Below are 20,527 nucleotides of genomic sequence, written 5' to 3'. Positions count from 1 at the left end.
AGCCTTAAAGAGTCTGCCTGGCAGAACAACTCCTAGGGGATATTTGAATTGTGTGTTGAAATCCCCACTTCCTTTGTGGTCACTCCATCTTACTTTGCTTTCTGTTGGTGTGATAAAACACAGACCAAACCAACTTGGGACATTATAGAAATCAGGCTCTTTAGAAACCAAGCAGCATTCAGAGAGTTGGAAAACTCAGCTTAAATCCCTGTCTACATTACTAAGAGTGGTCTCTGGGTCTCATGACCTGAAGGAAAGCTTCCATTGCAATTTAAGCGTATTTACAGAAGCAAATGGTGTGAGTACTGATCAGGACATTCTCTATCAAACAAGGTCTTGTTTAAAGACTGCTGTGTCAATCATTTCTTAGAAAGCTTTGTATGCATTGATTTTTCAAGATAAGAGGAAGGGGATAGCTGAAACAAGTAGAAATACAAACTAAGCCCAGTAAAACTTAACCCATCCTGTATCTGCTTAGTTCTGGAGCGATGGCTCAGAGGTTAAGAGCACTGCTTGCTCTTCCAAAGGTCCTGAGTTCAATTCCCAGCAACCACATGGTGGCTCACAACCATCTGTAATGCCATCTTCTGGCCTGCAGGGATACATGTAGACAGAACACTGTATACATAATAGAAAAATAAGCAATAAATAAATAAATAAATAAATAAATAAAATAATAGTGTATTCTCTTTTCTTCTTCACCTACCCTGTATCTGCTTACTTCTGTAGCACTCAGGCAGAGAGGATCATAGTGGAAGGCAATAGTTGGATTATGATAGATGCGTATTAAAATAATAATTGTTGCTGGGCGGTGGTGGCGCACGCCTTTAATCCCAGCACTCGGGAGGCAGAGGCAGGCGGATCTCTGTGAGTTCGAGGCCAGCCTGGGCTACCAAGTGAGTTCCAGGAAAGGCGCAAAGCTACACAGAGAAATCCTGTCTCGAAAAACCAAAAAAAAAAAATAATAATAATAATAATAATTGTTAGTGTATATTTCTCTTTCCTTCTTCAGTGGGAATAAAGAGTGTTTGGGACTTACAGGTTTAAGTTCATTATCAAGGAAGCCAGGGTAGGAACTAGAGGGAAGAACTGAAGCAGAGATCATGGAGAAGAAACTCAGCTCATCCCTTTCTGAGTTTGCTTTCTCATATAACCCAAGACCACTTCCCCAGGGGTAGCAACACCCACAGTTGGCTGGATCCTCCTACATTAAACATTTAGTCAAGAAAATGCCCCCACAGATATGCCCACAGGCCAGTGCAATAGAGCCAGCTCCTCATTTGAGGTTCCCTCTTCCCAGGTAATTAAGATTTGGGAATTTGGCCAACCTCTTCCCTCAATGAATGAAGAAAGCCTGCCACTTAAAGGGAAACATCTTTAACACACAGCTGTTACAATGAGCTTGATAGCTGATACATATTTTTCTCATGAAATTTGTGATGATACCAATAAATGTAATTTTAGGCATCTGAAATGAAATATGTCAACATTTGGGAAATCTGCTTACTCTAGTGAACTAGTATTTTCAGATGAACAATGCATGATTGTAAAATCCATTCAAAGTGCAAGATAAATGAATTTAGCATAATAGAGTTTATGTAAAAGTTCATTGATTAGGCTTCACACTCTACATTGTATGATATGAAGGATAACCAGTTATCTAAAATGACTACAAAATGCTACTTTTTCTTCTACCTACATACCATGAGCTCTGTGATTTCTATGAATAAAATGAAAGCCCTTTACACTAGTGTGAAACAGGTCCACTCTTTGGAGGGTTTTTGTTATGAAAAAACAATTATCATAAAATCATGTTGTTTTTAAGATAACATTGGGGTAGTGTTTTTTTTAATGGTACCTGTTTTAGAGTTTGAATTTTTTTTTTACGTTTTATAAAATCTTTATTGACAAATAATTCACATAGTATACAATTTGCCTGTTTGCACAATTTGATAGACTTTAGTTCAACAACCTCATAGGCCACCATCACCATCACCACTTTCTACTTTAGAACATCACTGTCTTCAATTTCATACATACATATATTGTATGGTGATTACATTCCATCTTATTTTTTTAAATGAACATAATATTTGCAATTGTAACTATTCTTAAGTTTACAATTCAGTGGTATGAATTACATTCAAGATATTAATTACACTCATGATATTCATTAATTATACTCATGATATTAATTACATTTGTGGTATTCATTGATTACATTCACAGTATTCATTCAATAACTACATTTATGATATTCATTAATTACATTAATTGTATTGATTTATTATATTTATAATATTATGTCCTGATACTACTGTCCATTTGTGGGGCTTTTCCATCACTCAAAACAGAATAAAGTTTGAATTTCTAATGCAGTATTTAGGAATGTGACCCATGTAAATAAAAGCTCTTTGGAGTTCTAGGTACTCTTAAGAGTGTAAAGGGTCTTCCACAAACATTGGAGCTATTGGCCTTGTGCTGGACCTCTACCTGCAAAACTGGAAGAGATATAATTTCTTTTATGGATAGGTAGGATTTAATTTAATTAACTATTAGGAGACATTAACAAGAGGTATTCTTTCCTCTTCACTTTACTTTTTAAACTCTGTACATATTTTTGTACATATTTTCAGGATGAAGCACTATCCTTAGAAGAAATAAGAACTAGAGTAGTACAAATTCTGGGATTCCTAGGAGGACAAATAAACAAAAATCTTGTAACAGGTAAGCTTTTTCCTAAAATAACCCTGTAGATAGATGTATTTGTACTTGGAGTTGAATGTATGTCTGTTTACTTGTCACCAGCCTCTCCTGGCATGCTTCTGATGATTTTAGAATCACCTGGACAGTGATAGCCAGTATTTACAGCATTTTCCACATACTGTGCCCAAGTCAATATTATTGCCACTGTAGTAATGAACACCAGTTTGGACTACCATAGCATAGTGTTCTATTTGAGATTTCCTCAGAACTGATCAATTTCAATTTGCTGTGTCTGGTCATATTCAGAATCTGAAATCATATTCAGAATGCAGCACGTACTTTCTATTTCTCTTCCCTTTGAGAAGAATGAACTATGAAGCCCTGACTAGCTGGCCTGGACCATGTTATACAGACTAGTCAGGCTTCAAACTCACAAAGGCCTGTCTGTTTCTACCTCCTGAATACTGGGATTAAGATGTGTGCTACTTGGGGGCTGGAGAGATGGCTCAGAGGTTAAGAGCACTGATTGCTCTTCCAGAGGTCCTGAGTTCAATTCCCAGCAACCACATGGTGGCTCACAACCATCCTGTAGTGAGATCTGGTGCCTTCTTCTGTATGCATAAAAAAAAAAAAACTTAAAAAAAAAAAAAAGATGTGTGCTACCATGCTGGACTTTCAAAATCGTTTAATCTTTACAGGCACTACCTTCTGACTTAGGTGTAGGACAGCTCCCACCAACAGTAGCCACCATGGGAGAAAGCTAAACTTAATATTCTCATATTTTTAACTTTTTAAAAAATTTTATTTATTTTGCATGTTTTGCCTGAATGAAAGATGTATATGTACCACATTCATGCCTGGTGTCCATGGAGGTCAGAAGAGGGCATCTGATTCCCTGGAACTGGAGTTACAAATGGTTGTGAGCCATCATGTGGGTGCTGGGAACCAAACACAGGTCCTCTGCAAGAACAACAAGTGCTGCTCTTAACCACTGAGCCCTCTCTCCAGTGATAAACTTAACATTTTAATATGTGAATATTTTAGAGTGTTTTTGTATTAGAAAAGCTCAGCTGATTTTGCTTTTGAGGTTTAGTGTTAACTGGAAATTTTTAGGTATTTAGGAAGTTAGAACCTATACTTAGAAAGTATTTTCAGGAGGAATTTTGGTGGTACATGTGTATGTGGAGGCCAGAGGTTGATGTCAGGGGTCTTCCTTGATCACTCACTACCTTATTCTCTGAGGTGGGATCTCAGGTGAATGAAGGACTCACCTGTACTAGCCAGCTTGTTGCAGGTATCTGTCAATACTGGGATTATAAGTAGCCTGCCATTTGCACCCAATATTTACATGTAGGCTTGCAATCTGATCTTTGGTTCTCATGCTTGTATGGAAAACACTTTATCCACTGAACCATCTTCATGGTCCCTTTAAAAGAAGAGATTTGTTTTTGCTTTGTTTTTTTGTTTGTTTGTTTTGGGGGTTTTTTGAGAAAAGGTCTTAGGTAGTCTTGGCTGGCATGGAATTCATAGGGATCCCACTGCTTCTGCCTTCCAAGTGCTAGAATTAAAGATGTATACCACTACACCTGGCAAAGAGAAGCCTTTGTTTTGTTTTTGTTTTGTTTTGTTTTAATTGTACTTATTTTCTGTCATATGTTTTAAGTAGCTCTGACTGAATTTGGATGTTCCTATTGAACAACAGTTTTAGTTAAGTTAAATTTAGAAATAAGAACCATCAGTGATTTTAATATTCTTTCATACCTGAAGCAGAAAAAAGGAAATATAAAATGCTCTAAAAGTACCCTAATTTAGCTAATGAGCTGTAAGAGGAAAGATCTTGAATGAAAAGCAGTCTTGTAACATTTTCCATCAGCTGCATCAGGAGAAAGGATGAAGAAGTGTGTGGCGTGGGACAAGGAGAAGAGGCTCTGCTATGCAGTACCTTTCAGAGAGATGAAGCCTGTCCTCTATCTGGATGTCTTTCTGCCTCGGGTCACTGAATTGGCTCTTTCTGCTAGTGACCGACAAACTAAAGTATTTTTTCCCCTATCATTCATTCTTTGTAGTGTATTGCTTTAAAAACATGTATGTGTTGGTTAGGAAACAGACATTATATTTTAGCTATTCTATTATCATTACTTTCGAAATGTTTTGGAAGTAGGTGTCATTGATAAATGAAAGTTAAGTATAAATTATTGAAATAATAAACTGGCAAAGCATTCAAATACCAGAAGTTCTTTGTAATAGAAAATGCAATGCAAAGTATATTTAAAGATGAAACTTGGTAGGAGTTTGATTATCCCCATAACCTGGGAGGTTGGAGACAGATAATCTCAAATGTTAACACTAACTTGTAAACTTCTAATGTCTTCTTAGCTACTAAAGTGATATTTACAAATGAAGCCAGGTATATAGTTCTAAACTGTATAAAATATATTTCTTCTGAATGTATCACCTTCAGAGTCTGAAATTTTTAAATTTCAATTCTTAATTCTTGGATAAAGATTAAAGTGAACAGAAGCATTCACTTGATATCAAAAACACTATTTCCATTTTTTAAAATTGGAATATATAGTATTTACCCACAACACAAGTTTTTCCTCTTAAATGGCTAAAGTAAGAAAAAACTTCAAAATATTCCCTTGTAAATATGATAATCAAGCTTTGTTGAATGTTCCCTCATAGGTGGCAGCTTGTGAACTTTTACACAGCATGGTTATGTTCATGTTGGGAAGAGCCTCTCAGATGCCTGAAGGTCAGGAGTGGCCTCCCATGTACCAGCTCTACAAGCACACGTTTCCTGTGCTGCTTCAACTTGCATGTGATGTGGATCAAGTAAGTGCACGATTAGGATCTTAACAATTGCAAAACTACAAAAAGAATATGATCTCAAGCTGGGCATGATAGTATACTCCTGTAATCCCAGAGTTGGAAAGAGACAGGAAGATTGCAGCAAGAGTGAGGCCAGCCCACCAATAAATGAATGAATGAATGAATGAATGAATGAATGAATGAATGAATGAATGAGAATGTGGTCTTTTTGGAAGTCACTGCTGCCTGCCTGCCACCCTCAACTGTCAGAGTTACTTGGTCCAGTGACCTGGGGATTGGAACACTTTTTAAATTACATTTTAATATTTTTTTTTGGTGGGGAGACAGGTTTCTGGACAGTGTTTCTCTATATATAGCCCTGGCTATTCTGGAACTCTGTAGACCACGCTAGGCTCAAACTCACAGAGATCTGCCTGCCTCTTCCTCTTACCTCTCCCTCTTGCCTCCTAAGATTTGCTAGGATTAAAGGCGTGAGCCACCACCTCTTGACTACACTCAAATCTACTCTCTTTCTATCTCGTATTAAAAAGTAGCATCTAAAAAACAGTAACAAAATAAAGTTAAAACAAGCTAACCAGAATAGGACCAAACAAACAGGAAAAAAAAAGAGCCAAAGAAAAGGCACAGGAAACACAGATACAGAAACAGACTCATAGAAATCCTATAAAAACAAAATAAAAAAGCATAATATATAAGCTATTTTGTGTTGGCCATCTATTGCTGGAGCTTGGGGCCTGCCTTTAAATGTGATTTGTATACCAAGAGAAACTCCATTGGAGGAAACTAATTTTTTCCTTGTGAGCAGTTATCAATTAGAGATGACATGAGTTAGGGATGGGGCTTTGTGTCGTCTCTCCTCTCTCACTGCTGGGAACTCATCGGACTTACATTCATTTAGGCCCTGTTCATGTTGCTACAGTCCCTGTAAATTCCTATGTGTATCAGTCTTGTGTCCGGAAGGCCTTGTTTCCTTAGTGTTTCCATAGCCTCTGATTCCTAAACTCTTCCCACCTCTCTTCACAGTTCCTGAGCTCTGCGGGGAAAGCTTTGATGGAGACATACTATGTAGAACTTACTGTTCCAAGATCTTTCACTCTCTATACCATGTCCAGTTGTAGGTCTCCTATATTTGTTCCCATCTACTGCAGGAGGAAGCTTCTCTGGTAATGGCTGAGCAAGACATTAATCTATGAGTATAACATAATGTCGTTAGGAATCATTTTATAGCTACATTCCTTTAGCAGAACAATATAATACTTGGTTTTCCCCTAGGTCCCTGGCCTATCTAGTTTCAGGTTCTCAGCTCCCTGAGCAGTGTCATGAATGAGTTGCATCTCATGAGTGGGCAATACAATCAGATAATGGTTGGTTACTCCTACAACTCTTGTGCACTGTTATACCACTATATTTTGTGAGCAGGTCACCATTGTAGATTGAGGGGTTTGTAGCTGGGTTGGTGTTTACTGTTGTCCTCTGGTGATGTGCAGAATATCTTTCAATACCATGAACATTTGTCTGTAGGGTTGAAGGCTCTAGGTAGGTGGACAGCAGTTCTACTTCTCCATGTTCAGTGAGTTATGTAGGTGTTGTCATCAGCAACAGGGCCTTATCATCAGTTTGTGGAGGGCAACCAATAACCTTGTCAATAACCTGGGTTGTTTGTGGGTTTTCAGGACCCCTTTGGCCAATGACTCTTTTGGATGTAATTAATTCCCAGTACTAGAAGCTTCATATGGTGACAAGATAGTATGTCCAGCTGGGACTCTGTTTCCCTTGTTATTTGGCAATTTCATTTAAATTGTCTTCATATATGTATGTATTTTAGGAAGCTTCTACTGTGTTAGGTTTCCATATGACCCCTCAAATACTCTTCGTTTTAGCTGTCCCTCACTGTATTCCCTCCTGTAGCCCTGTCTTCCTTCCGCCTCCCTGTTTGATCCTCCCATTCTAGTCAACTCCCCTCGTCCCTGGTCCATCCATAACTGGACTCTATTTCCCCTTCCTATGGAGATCCTTCCTTCCTTCTCCCCAGTCCTTTACACTGTATTTAAACACTGTGGTTGTATGTACTGTAGCCTGCTTATTAAAGACTTAATAGCTAACATCTGTGTATAAGAGAATACATACCGTATTTGTTCTTTTCAGTCTGGGTTACCTCACTCAGGATGATTTTTTTTTTTCTAGCTTCATCCATTTACTTGTGAATTTTGTTTCTTTCTTTAAAAAAACAAACAAACAAACAAAAAAACCCAGCTTAGTAGTATTCCATTGTGTAAATGTACCAGATTGTACCAGATTTTCTTTCTTTTTCTTCCCTCCTCTTTCCTTTCCTTCCTCCCTCCCTCCCTTCCTCTCTCTTTCTCTCTTTTAATTATTTGTTTGTTCTCAAGACAGAGTATCCCTATGTAGCCCTGGCTTTCCTAGAACTCACTCTGGAGACCAGATTGGCCTCACACTATGAGATTAACCTATCTTCGCCTCTCAAGTGCTGGAATTAAAGGCATACACCATTACTGCCTGGCATTGTATCACATTTTCTTTATCCGTTCATCTGTTAATGAACATCTAGGTTGTTTCCAATTTCTGACTGTAATTCTGGCAGTTAGACTAGAGTGGCAGGTAACATGGGTGAGCAAGTATTTCTGTAGTAAGATTTGAGACCTTTGGGTATACCTCGGAGTGGTATAGCTGAATCTTGGGGCAAATCTATTCCCAGCTTCCTGAGGAACTACCACACTGATATTTATAGTGACGGTACAAGTTTGCACTCCACCAACAGTGGATAAGTGTTCTCCTTATTCCACATCCTTGCCAGCATGAGCTGTCATTTATTTTATTGATTTTAGCCATTCTGACAGGTGTAGGATGAAATCTCAAGGCAGTTTGGATTTGCGTTTCTCCGATGACTTGGAATGTTGAACATTCCTTTTAAGTGTTTCTCAGCCAATTGTGTTTTATCTTTTGAGAACTCTGTTTAGATCTGTAACCCATTTTGAAATTGGGTTATTTGTTTTCTTGACATCAGCTTTTTAGTTCTTTAGTATTTTACATGTTAGCCTTCTGTTAGATGTGTAGTTAATAAAAATCTTTTCCCATTCTGTAGACTGCCACTTTATCCAAATGCTGTTGCCCTTTGCCATACAAAAGCTTTTCAGTTTTATGAGTTTCCATTTATTAATTGTTGTTCTTAGTGCCTGTGTTATCAGTGTTCTGTTTAGAAAGCTTTTTCCTGCACCAGTGAGTTCAAGACTGCCTCCTACTTTCTGGCCTTATGTTGAAGTTTTTGATCCATTTGGAAATGAATTTTTTTAGGGTGATAAATATGGATCTGTTTGCATTCTTCTACATGCAGCCATTCAGTTTGACCCGCACCATCTGTTACAGATGCTGTCCTTATTCCAGTGTGTATTTCTGGCTTCCTTATTAAAAAAAAAAAAATCTGGTGTCCATATCTGGGTCTTTGATTCAGTTGTATTGAGCAATGTGCCTGTTTTTGATGCCAGTACCATGCTGTATATATTTTTATAGTTCTGTAGTACAGATTGAGAATGGGGATGGTGATATCTCTAGCAGTTCTTTTATTAGTCAGGAGTGTTTTAGCTATCCTGGTTTTTTTTTTTTTTTTTTTTTTGTGTGTGTGTGTGTGTGTGTATGTTTTCACATGAAGCTGAGAATTATCCTTTTAATTTCTGTGAAGTGTTGTGTTGAAAGTTTGGTGGAGATTGCACAGAATCTGCAAAATGCTTTTCGTAGGATGGCAGTTATATTAATCCTACTAATGCATGAGCATAGGAGACCTTTCCATCCTGTCATATCTCTGAAACGTCTTTCTTCAGTGTCCTTTTTTTTATGTTATACAAGTTCTTCACTTGCTTGCATAAAGTTACCCCAAGATATTTTATATTTTTTGGTGCTATTGTTAAAGGTATTGTTTCCCTGATTTCTTTCAGTTTGTCATTTGTACAAAGGAAGGCTAGTGATTTTTGTGTGTAAGTTTTGTATCCTGTGACTTTGCTAAAAATGTTTGTCAACTTCTTTCCTAGTGAAGTCTTTAGTGTTGTTATTTTTTTAATGTATAAAATCATATCATCTGCAAATAAGGATACTTTGGCTACTTCCTTTCCATTTTATATACCCTAATTGATCTAGCTAAGATTTCAAGTACTGTATGACTAGGTATGGAGAGAGTAGACAACTTTGGCTTGCTCCTGATTTAGTGGAAATGGTTTTAGTTTCTCTCTGTTTAGATTCATGTTGGCTGTAGGCTTGCTGTACATTGCCTTTATTATGTTGAGATGTGTCGTTGTATTCCTAGTCTCTCAGGGCTTTTATGATGAAGAGATGTTGGATCTCATCAAATGCCTTTTTTGCATCTAATGATCATGTAGTTTTTGTCTTTCAATCTGTTTATATGGTAGATTACATTTATTGATTCATGTATGTTAAACCATCTTTGCATTTCTGTTATAAAGCCTATGTGATTACATTTGATGATCTTTTTGATGTGTTCTTGAATTTGTTGTATAAGATTTTATTAAGAATTTTTGTTTTTATCTAAGGGAAATTGGTCTGTAATTCTCTTTCTTTGTTGTGTCTTTATGTGGTTGGTTATCAGGATAACTGTGGCTCTTAAAATGAACTGGGCAGTGTTTCTTTTGTTTCTATCTTATGAGATAATTTGAGGAGTATTAGCATTAACTCTTCTTTGAAAGTCTGGTAGAGTCCTTTGCTAAAACCATCTGGCTTGAGCTTTTTTTTTTTTTTTTTGGTTGGGAGACTTAATTACTGCTTCTATTTCACTAGTCATTATAGGTCCTTTTAAGTTGTTTATCTGATCTTGATTTAACTTTGCTAAGTGGTATGTATTGAGAAAATTATCCATTTCTTTTAGATTTTCCAATCTATGTCCTTTTAGATTTTCCAAGTATGTCCTTATGATTCTTTGGATTTCCTCAGTGTCCTTATTTTTATTTCTAATTTTGTCAATTTGGATATTTTCTCTCTGTCCTTTAGTTAATTTGGATAAGGGTTTGTCAGTCTTATTAGGTTTTCTCAAAGAATCAACTCTTTGTTTCATTGATTCTTTGTATTTTTGTTTCTTTGTTTCTATTTTATTGATTTCAGCTCTGAATTTGATTATTTCTTACTGTCTGCTCCTTTTGGATGCGCTTTCTTCTTTGTGTTCTAGGGCTTTCAAGTGTGATGTTAAGTGCTTAGTATGAGAGCTCCAATTTTATAAGTAGCCACATGGTGCTATGAACTTGCCTTCTAGAACATGCTCTCACCTCTAGCATTTAACTGTCCTCAAGGTAAATTCCAAGTGTAAGGACTGCATTTTCCCTTCAGAAAATCTGAATTTGAGACTGATCAAACACTGGAGGTAATCCTCATGCTTTTTCTGTAAAGATTGAGGCCTCAGTAAATTGTGCCTTCATTGTGTCCTGTAGGTTTGCAAATGTTGTATATTCATTTTTATTCAATTCTAGAAAGACTTCAGTTTCTTTCTTAATTTCTGTCTTGACCCATTTTTTTATTCAATAGAGAGTTGTTCAGTTTCCATGAGTTTGTAAGCTTTCTGTTGTTTCTGTTGTTAATATCTAGCTTTAATCTGTGGTGGTCAGATAGGATGCAGGGTGTTGTATTTGTGCATACTTGCTTTGTGTCTTGAGTATGTGGTCAGTTTTGGAGGAAGTTCCATGAGGTGCTGTAAAGATATATTCTTTTGTTTGGGTGAAGTGTTTGGTAAATATCTGTTACATCCATTTGATTTAGAACATCAGTTAACTCAACCTTTCCCAGTTTAATTTTTGTCTGTATTGAAGTCTCCCACTATCACTGTGTTTCTTTTATGAACTTGGATGCCCTCGTGTTTGATGCATAGATGTTAAGAACTTCAATGTCCTCTTGGTGTATTTTTCTTTTGATGATTATGTAGTATCCTTCTCTATCTCTTCTGATTGGTTTTGGTTTGAAGTCTATTTTATCAGTTATTAAATGGCTACACCACTAGTCTTGTCTTTGTTGGGTGGGTATTTTTTTCTTTAGTTTCCATTGCTTTCTTTGGGTCTTAGAAGAGTGTCATTGTTTTGTATTACCTGGTAGGAAATTCTTCTGTGGTCCTAATAAGTGTGGCTACTGGGGCCTCCTGGTAAAATGTGTGTCTGGAGATTGGGAATTAATGCTTAGGAATGGAGATGGGCTTGAGGGTGGGGTGGGGGTTGTGAGTGCTCCACAGGAGGAAGGAAGGCAGGGTGTTCTACCAGGAATCTGCTTAGTCCCCTGGGAGTGGGAACAGATAGTTTTTCTGGGTTCACTGGCAGGTTAGCAATCAGGGTCATTTAGGACTTGGAGTGCCTTCTCCACAGTGTTTCCCTTGAGAAATTAGGTGCTCTTCTGATGATTTTTTTCTCTTGCAGCTTTCAGTACTTTTTAGCTCTAAATACTTAGTGTTTTAACTATGCTATGTCATGAGGAGTTTCTTTTTCTTTCTTTCTTTTCTTTTTTTTTTTTTAAATTTATTTATTATGTATACAGCGTTCTGCCTGCATGTATGCCTGCAGGCCAGAAGAGGGCACCAGATCTCATTACAGATGGTTTTCTGCCACCATGTGGTTACTGGGAATTGAACTCAGAACCTCTGGAAGAGCAGCCAGTTCTCTTAACCCCTGAGCTATCTCTCCAGCGAGGAGTTTCTTTTTTGATCTTGTCTATTTACTGTTTTGTGTGCTATTCCTCTGTATCTATTTGGTGACTTTGTGCCTGTGTCTTTATGGATGTATCATTCCTTAGTTTGGGGACATTTTCTTCCATTTTTCTCCTATCATCTTCATGAAGATCTGATCTATGCCATTGACCTGGGATTCTTCTTCATCTATGCCTAAAATTCAAAGATTTGGTCTTTTCATGATGTCCCACATTTCCTCTATGTGTGTGTTCTGTTTTCTTTTCAGTTTTTGCTCAGTCTTTGCTTATTAGGTCTAGTTTCTTTACTTTCTCTCAGAGACCTGATATTCTATCTTCTGCTTGATTTATTTTACTTGTAAGGTGTTCTTTTGAGTTTTCTAGTTGGGTTATTGGGTTTTTCTACCCCTTCATTTCCATTTGAGTTTTTCAATGTTTCTGCCTCCTGGTTGAATTCAGCTTTCAAATCCTAGATTATCTCCTTGTCATTTCAATCAATCTTAAGGGTAGTTTGGTAGTGTTGTTGTTGGTTTGGTGTTTTTTGCTTCTATTTTTTTGTTTGTTTGTTTGTTTTAGCTGTTTCTTCTTTCAGCTGCTTGATTCCTTTGGTGAAATTTCTGATTGTTCTTTTCAATTCTCTGTCCTAGAGTTCATATAGGCAATTCTCATTGGAGAACATTTTTATATTACTGATGGATTTCAGGGTGGTGGAGGGTACTGCCCAAGGGGTCTATCAGTTGTGGGTAGCTCAGGCAGGGCTGCCCAGTCTCAACAAGGGTACTGGATCCCAGGCTAGACTTGTGGTGTTAGGGAGAGTGGGTAGAAGGGAAGATCAGGCAAACATCTGGTAAGATTGTAGGAACTGACTGGTAGAAGTTGTTTGTCATACAGTTGGTGGGCAGCACAGGGTCCTGGAAGGAACCTTAAGGTTGTGGGTAGGGCAAGTAGGATTATGCAAACTAGACTTGGCCACCAGCAATAGATCTGGGGGATTAGGTAAGGTGTATGGAAGGGTCCAAGAGGTGCAGGACCTGACTGAACAGAGAGACTATATATGGTGTGTGAGGAATCTGTCTGTTGTGAATGGATGCCATGGTCCTAGGCTAGATCTTGGACTTTAAAGAGGGCTCATAAATGGGAGGATCAGGCAGACTCACCCAGCTAGACCCTGACACAAGTTATACTAACAGTATCTTAAATTGTTCTCCTAGTTAGATGGACAATGAGCTTTAGTATGCATATTTTCCTTTCATGGACTCTTAGACTCTGTTCATCATGGATCTGAACTAGAAAAAAAAAAAACCTAATTAAATAATTGTAGCTTTGCTTTATCTTGCTTTTTTGAAAGTGCCATTTAAATGTTTAATTTTCAGTGTACATTTACTCTCATGAAGGATGTAAACTACATTAGAAATTGTCTCTTAGGTGACAAGGCAGCTCTATGAACCGCTTGTTATGCAGCTGATTCACTGGTTTACTAACAATAAGAAATTTGAAAGTCAAGATACTGTTGCCTTACTAGAAACCATACTGGTAAGTAATATTTGGTTCTTAACTTTTCATTCCAATTGACTGCAGAAATTTAGTGTACATGTAGATTTTTAGGAAAAGTTCCTTGTTAACATACCAAAATATAGCCTTTCTCTAAACTGTTATCTTTTATGAACATAGTACCATATTTATTTTCATTTTCATAAGTGCTATTCTTTTTTTGTCTGTTTTGTTTTTTGAGACAGGGTTTCTTTGTATAGCTCTGTCAGTCCTGGAACTCACTCTGTAGGCCAGGCTGGCCTCGAACTCACAGAAATCTGCCTGCCTCTGCCTCCCTGGTGCTGGGATTAAAGACATGTGCCACCACTGCCCAGCCATAAGAGACATAGATAATATCTATAACTAAATTTGAGTTAACATGTATTTTTATTCTTCTGAGTAGCTAGAAGTTTAAAAATTTATATACATTAAGGGTATAAGAGAAAAAGAATGTGTGGTGTATGTTGTGGGTATAAGCAGTAAAAATGTTCCTTATCAATAACAGTAGTTTGGATTTTTTGTTGTTTGTGTTCATTTGTTTTTAATCCGTGGTGCAGTATTTAATTCAAGAGTAAAGGGAACTTTTAATTTATTTAATTTTCTCTTACATTCAGATCCATTAACTAAAGGGTGTGGAGTCTACAGTTTACTTTTTATATTATACTCTTCCTGAAGTTGTAGAGGTAGTCATTAGGGTCTAGTTACTGGTTCAGTAAGATAAGCTGTCGTGGGTTTTGATGCATATTTATTTTAATTTTGTACTTGTAGGAATAACTTTGATTCCTTTAAGAATTATTTTATGGGGGAGATGGAGTTACATGTTCACATTAAAATCACCTGGCACACATTTGTAATTGTAACACTTAGTAGTAGAGCAGGGGGATTTGAGTTTAATGCCAGCCAGTGACATAGCAGTGCCATATAAGCCTAGGCTACACAGGACCCTACACATAACTTTAATCCCAGCACTTGGGAGGCAGAGGCATGCGCATCTCCAAGTCTGAGTCTAGCCTGGTCTACAAAGTGATTTCCAAGACAGCCAGGGCTACTCAGAGAAACCCTGTCTTGAAAAACAAAAATTAATTAATTAATTAATTAAAATTATATTAAATTTTAAAAATTAAAATAAATAAATAAACAATAACAAAAGTTCCAGTAAAATACCTAGTGAGCTTGTCCAAACATCCTTTAAGTCTTTGTTCTTGCATGCTTTTTTACTGATTCTATTTTGCATCTCTGTAACATTTTCTATGAAGTTGGACCCAGCAAAAATAGGGAAATTGGCGAGAACATCAGGGAAGAAGTAATGTGGTATATTTATGAGGACTCCTGTTTTACCATTCTGCTGTGCAATTATACATCCCTGTTTGTTTAGGGCAGTCAGGCATTCTAATCACCACCTTTATTCTCAGGTTCACCCAGATCATATGCCTAGTTATGGGCAGTGAAGAGTCACTGGATGGTTCTTTTTTTTTTTTTTTAAGTTAAGGTCTATAGTTCAGGCTATTAGCCTAGGCTGGTCTGGAACTTACTCTGTATCACAGCTTAGCATCAAACTCACAGCCTTTTCCCTTTAACCTCCTGAATATTGGCATATATACTCACACAGAACCACCATTAATCGTTCCATGGGTAGAAGAATAAATACAATGAAGCTGTCTTTATTTTGATTAAGGATGGTATTGTGGACCCCATTGACAGTACTTTAAGAGACTTTTGTGGATGCTGTATTCGAGAATTCCTCAAATGGTCCATTAAGCAGACAACACCTCAGCAGCAAGAGAAGAGCCCAGTAAACAGCAAGTCACTATTCAAGCGGCTCTACAGCCTTGCACTTCATCCCAATGCTTTCAAGAGGCTAGGTGCAGCACTTGCTTTTAATCATATCTATAAGGAATTCAGGTATGTATGGTTTGTGTCAAGGAAAGATGTATAAGACAGCTCTTGAAACCTTTAAAGTGATTTGGAAAAGTGTCCTGATATTTAAGTCTGTGGTTGGTTGGTTGGTTGGTTGGTTGGTTAGTTGGTGTTTGGTTTTTTAGGATAGGGTTTCTTTGTGTAGCCTTGGCTGAAGTCTGTGTATTTTATGTCAAGCATTTATTACAAAAATATGTCTTACATGGTGTGCATTCAAAAATCTAAGAAACTACAGAGAAATAATTGCAAATATGTTTTGAGAATTCAATGAAAGACACATGCAAGATCCTTTGAACTATATAGAATGTTTGTGTGGTAAGTTAGTGAATACTTATCAGAGATGAACCATTAAGAATGAATGATAATCAGCTAAATTCTTTCAGATCAAAAGGTGACAGTTGAGTACCAAGAGTCTCTACCACCTCATAAGCCTGCCCTATGAAGTTGTTAAGACCTTTGGTATTCTTAGGCTTTGTTCAGAATAATGGGGCAGTGAGCCAGGTTTTCTCTACTAATTCAGAAAAATGGGGAGCACCTCTAATGATATGGAGTCTCAGAAGTTACGGGAGTGCAGAGTGAAGTTAAATTTCTTCCTAAGTTTTTGACTAAAGACTAAGGCATAAAGGACATTCCAAAGGTCCAAGAAAGACATTCAGTATAGCAAGATGAGTGATATTTATTCATTAATTCATTCCTTCACTCAGCAGCACAGTCAGAGCTGAAGGGATAACATAACTGTTAAGAGCACATATACCTCTTGGCAGAATAGGACTGGAAAAAAGAAAGAATATCATGCCAGGCAATGTTCTAAATACTGCAGATATAAAATTACAGCTCTTCATGAGGGCTACAGTTGAGAAAGATACTCAGATAGATAAATATAAAGGTTTATGGCTGAAATAAATCATATTAAATAGTGATTGCTAGTAGTAAGACTACTATGTCATCTTACAGTGGGCCTCTGACTTTGATGGTCAGAATAGGTTTTTCTAGAAAATGGGTCACTGAGATACAGAAGAGATCAATAATAAAAAATGGATGGGATACGTAGGAATCTATATGTATATTTATATGAGAATTAACTAGTGCTTAAAGCTTCTTACTAGCTTTTTAAATATGTACAGAAGAATGTACAAAATATATAGTGTTTATAGAGTGATATTAATAAACCAAATTGCTACATACCCATTCTTCTAGTTGAGAAATAGGTTACTCAGTCCAGAGCCTTGAAAGCTTACTAACCTTGGAGTTTCTGAAAAGAAGAGAAATGACTATGTGGGCAGAGATTCACAGACTGTCTGGATTCCTTTCATGGAGAAAAGACTTCATTTTGCAGACAGACTAGTCTATTCAAAGGGCAGAGCAGGGCTCCTGGGAATGTCAAGCCTTATCTAGAGGTCTTAAGGACTCAGGAGTGACATACTTCCTCTTATGGCTCTTTAGGGGCCTGCCACCTAGCTCCCATATAAATCACATGGAGGTTTATTCTTACTTATGAATACCCAACCTTAGCTTAGCTTGTTTCTACCCAGCTTTTCTTAACTTTAATTATCCTGTCTATCTTTTGCCTCTGGGCTTTTATCTTTTTCTATTTCTATATATTTTTCTTCTTTCTCTGTGCCTTGCTGTGTAGCTGGGTGGCTGGTCCCTGGAATCTTCCTCTCTTCCTCTTTTTTGCTTCCTGATCTCTTTTTCCCAGATTTTTTTCTCCTACTTATTCTCTCTGCCACCTCCACCTATCCTTTCTCCTGCCTTGCTATTGGCCATTCAGCTCTTTATTAGACCAATCAAGTGTTTTAGACAGCAAAATAATACAGCTTCACAAATGCAACATAAAAGAATGCAACAAATCTTTGGATCATTAAACAAATATTCCAAAGCATAAACAAATGTAACACATCTGAAATTAATATTCTATAACATTTCCCTTTTGTCTAAATAAAAAGAAATGGTTTTTACTTAAACGTAGTAATACTATCTACAATAAGAACAATTATCAGCCGGGCGGTGGTGGTGCACGCCTTTAATCCCAGCACTTGGGAGGCAGAGCCAGGCAGATCTCTGTGAGTTCGAGGCCAGCCTGGACTACCAAGTGAGTTCCAGGAAAGGCGCAAAGCTACACAGAGAAACCCTGTCTCGAAAAAAAAAAAAAAAAAAAAAAAAAAGAACAATTATCAAGTAAGGATTACATTCACAATGTTCAGTTTTATTGTGTCTGGCAAATTTAAAGAAAATACTCCATTGTCTATCCTATCTTAGTGAATCCAAAGTTTTATACCTAATTACTTTCTATCATAACTAAGAAAAACTGCAACTATAACTATCTAGTCTTCAACTCCATCAAAGACCCCAAAAGGATATAATACCTAACAACAGAGATACTTGGCTGCCTGGACAGTCACCCAAAGTTCCTCTGCTACATTGGGGCATCCATCTTCAGCCTACAGGCCTAGAGTATCTGTCAGACTGTTCTATGAAGCAGGAATTTTGAAGGACTGTTCTGCCTTTTTTTTTGCAAAGGTCGACAGTCTTTTTCCTGTGTGTTCTATATGTCTAGTTTATATAGCATACTGTCAGAGGTCAAAGCAAATCAGTTTCTTACCCATGTGTCTAGCTTTGCCACATGGAAAGCAAACTCCTATGGTGTTTCTTTGATGTTTACCATCCTTTTATGAAGTAAATTGGTGCTGTAAGGAGCAGATGTGTCTCATTGTCATTGAAAAACCTTGGGTTAACAAAACATTTTAAATACCATATTCTATAGGTCTTTGAAGTGTTTGAAGACTATTTATCTATCTAAAATATACCTATTTAACCTAGAAAACATGCCTAATGTGACTACAACTTTGACTATTATAGATTAACTACTAACATCAATTCTTATTTATACATTGTATTTTTAAATGAAATGCATAAGCACAATACCCCAAGCAAGAGTAGTAACATATATACAGTATAACAAAATTAACTATAAATTTATATCAATATACCAAAATCCATGTGAATGCAAAATGTCTGAGATTAATAGTTGGTCTTTTTGTTCTATATTCCCCTAAATAACAAACATCTATAACCCAACAAATAACCAATAGGTACCACCCCACCTCTTGGGAATGTGGGCATCATCTTCTCTAGGCTGCTTCCTGCTGCCTGTGGGTGAAGGCATCTTTAGGGGTCCCTGAGAAATTTTGAAATAATTGACTAGTCTTGGGAAGACCAACCGTAACCTGTGTTGATATATATAACCTGTCAAGTTTCATGAGGTCTTCCTTGATCAACCTGATCCATATTAACCTGGAACAAATCTGTAGCATCTCATTTCCTGTGAGAACAAAAGCAAAACCTCTTCTCCAAAGGACTTTGACTTCCATTTAACAAATATATTTTTTTACTTCCATTTTAAAGTTAAAACATTCCTAAAGTATATAGGTTGGTTTATTTCAGCTGTCCCTCTTTTAATCTTGTGTCTATCAGCAGCTATCTTTTGCTCATCGGCATCCAAATATATATATATATCAAAATCAACACAATAACATACAGGATTCAGACTCTGTGTATTTTCTATCTTACGTATTTTGTTCTTTAAAGACTTTACTATTTCTAAACTTTATATTACTTTTACTATCTCTTAAAGAGTTTACTGTTTCTAAACTATTTGTTCCTTTCTATAACTGTCCATACCCTTTTTCTTTCTTCCTTAAGCCTATGCACATTGTAAAACACACTGGAATCTGCTTAGAATCCCCCGGGCACCCCCCCCATCTCTTTACTGCATATCTCTTAGCCTTTTTTGACCACATGAGCAAACTTTAGACTGCCAAGCTACACCTGGATCCTCCACCAAGGCTCTCTTGGCTGGCTGTGCCTGCTTCTCTGATTCTGAAACCCAAGCCTAAAGCTCTTTGCCTGGTCAGAGGTGTGTGACCGAAAACTGCATTCAACCTTTCTAGCTATGGAAGCCTGAACTTGTGCTGCCACACAGGTTTGTTTGTTTTTTTTTTTTTATTTAGCTTGCTGTTTCTGTTTATCACTGCCCTGCTAACTGAACACCAGTGCCTCTTAAAGGAGCTGCATCTTTTCTTTTTCCTTTCCTTTCCTTTTTCTCTTCTCTTCTTTTCCTTTCTTCCTTCCCCGCCCCCCCCCCTCGCTTTCTCAGGACCTACATGGAAAATCACTCAATGTGGGCACCAAAATATAGTTGATCTTTTTGCTTTTACTCTTTCCTCTTTTGGGAGGTCCCACCACCCAGCTCCCACATAAATTACATGGAGTGTTATTATTTCTTATATATGTTCGGCCTTAGCTTGGCTTTTTTCTTGCCAGCTTTTCTTAACTTAAATTATCCCATCTACCTTTTGCCTCTGGGCTTTTATCTTTCTCTATTTCTGTATACCTTTCTTTGCTTCTTACTCTGTAGCTTGCTGTGTTGGTGGCTGACCCCTTGAGTCCTCCTCCTTCTCTTGCTTTTTCCTCTTCCTTCTATTTATTCTCTCTTCCTGCCAGCCCAACCTATCCTTTCTCCTGCCTCACTATTGGCCGTTCAGCTCTTTATTAGACCATCAGGTGTTTTAGACAGGCAAAGTAACACAACTTCACAGTGTTAAACAAATGCAAAATGAAAGATTGTAACACATCTTTGCATCATTAAACAAATGTTCCCCAGCATAAACTACATCTTAAAATAATATTCTAGACTAGGTATCTGTGGCTCATGCTGCAGCAGAGGGCCATGTTGATATGCATGATCTGTATTGCCACTGGAGACCATGCTGAGGTCCTTGGTACATGCTGAAGCTGGAGGCTATGTTGATGTTGTCTGTGCTGTTGACAGAAACCATGAGGAAGTCCATATTCTGTGGTC

The 20,527-nt window shown here is 37.3% G+C and overlaps 1 protein-coding gene across 3 annotated transcripts in view; it reads left to right on the top strand.

The window, feature by feature from the left end:
- The window catches only part of Prkdc (protein kinase, DNA-activated, catalytic subunit), a 237,550-nt gene that overhangs the window by 54,842 nt on the left and 162,181 nt on the right, over positions 1–20,527 (top strand). For all 3 annotated transcript variants that reach the window (XR_005092573.1, XM_028893310.2, XM_037209976.1), the window contains exons 23-27: positions 2,637–2,727; positions 4,580–4,740; positions 5,392–5,541; positions 13,645–13,752; positions 15,425–15,651. Coding sequence is in view for 2 of the 3 variants with exons in the window: in XM_028893310.2 (XP_028749143.1) it covers positions 2,637–2,727; positions 4,580–4,740; positions 5,392–5,541; positions 13,645–13,752; positions 15,425–15,651 (737 nt within the window). In the remaining variant the exon portion in view is untranslated. The remainder of the gene's footprint in view (positions 1–2,636; positions 2,728–4,579; positions 4,741–5,391; positions 5,542–13,644; positions 13,753–15,424; positions 15,652–20,527) is intronic.

This window comes from Peromyscus leucopus, chromosome 12, assembly GCF_004664715.2.
Source record: "Peromyscus leucopus breed LL Stock chromosome 12, UCI_PerLeu_2.1, whole genome shotgun sequence".
Taxonomy (NCBI): Eukaryota; Metazoa; Chordata; class Mammalia; order Rodentia; family Cricetidae; genus Peromyscus; species Peromyscus leucopus.
This window is presented reverse-complemented; position numbering and strand designations above follow the sequence as displayed.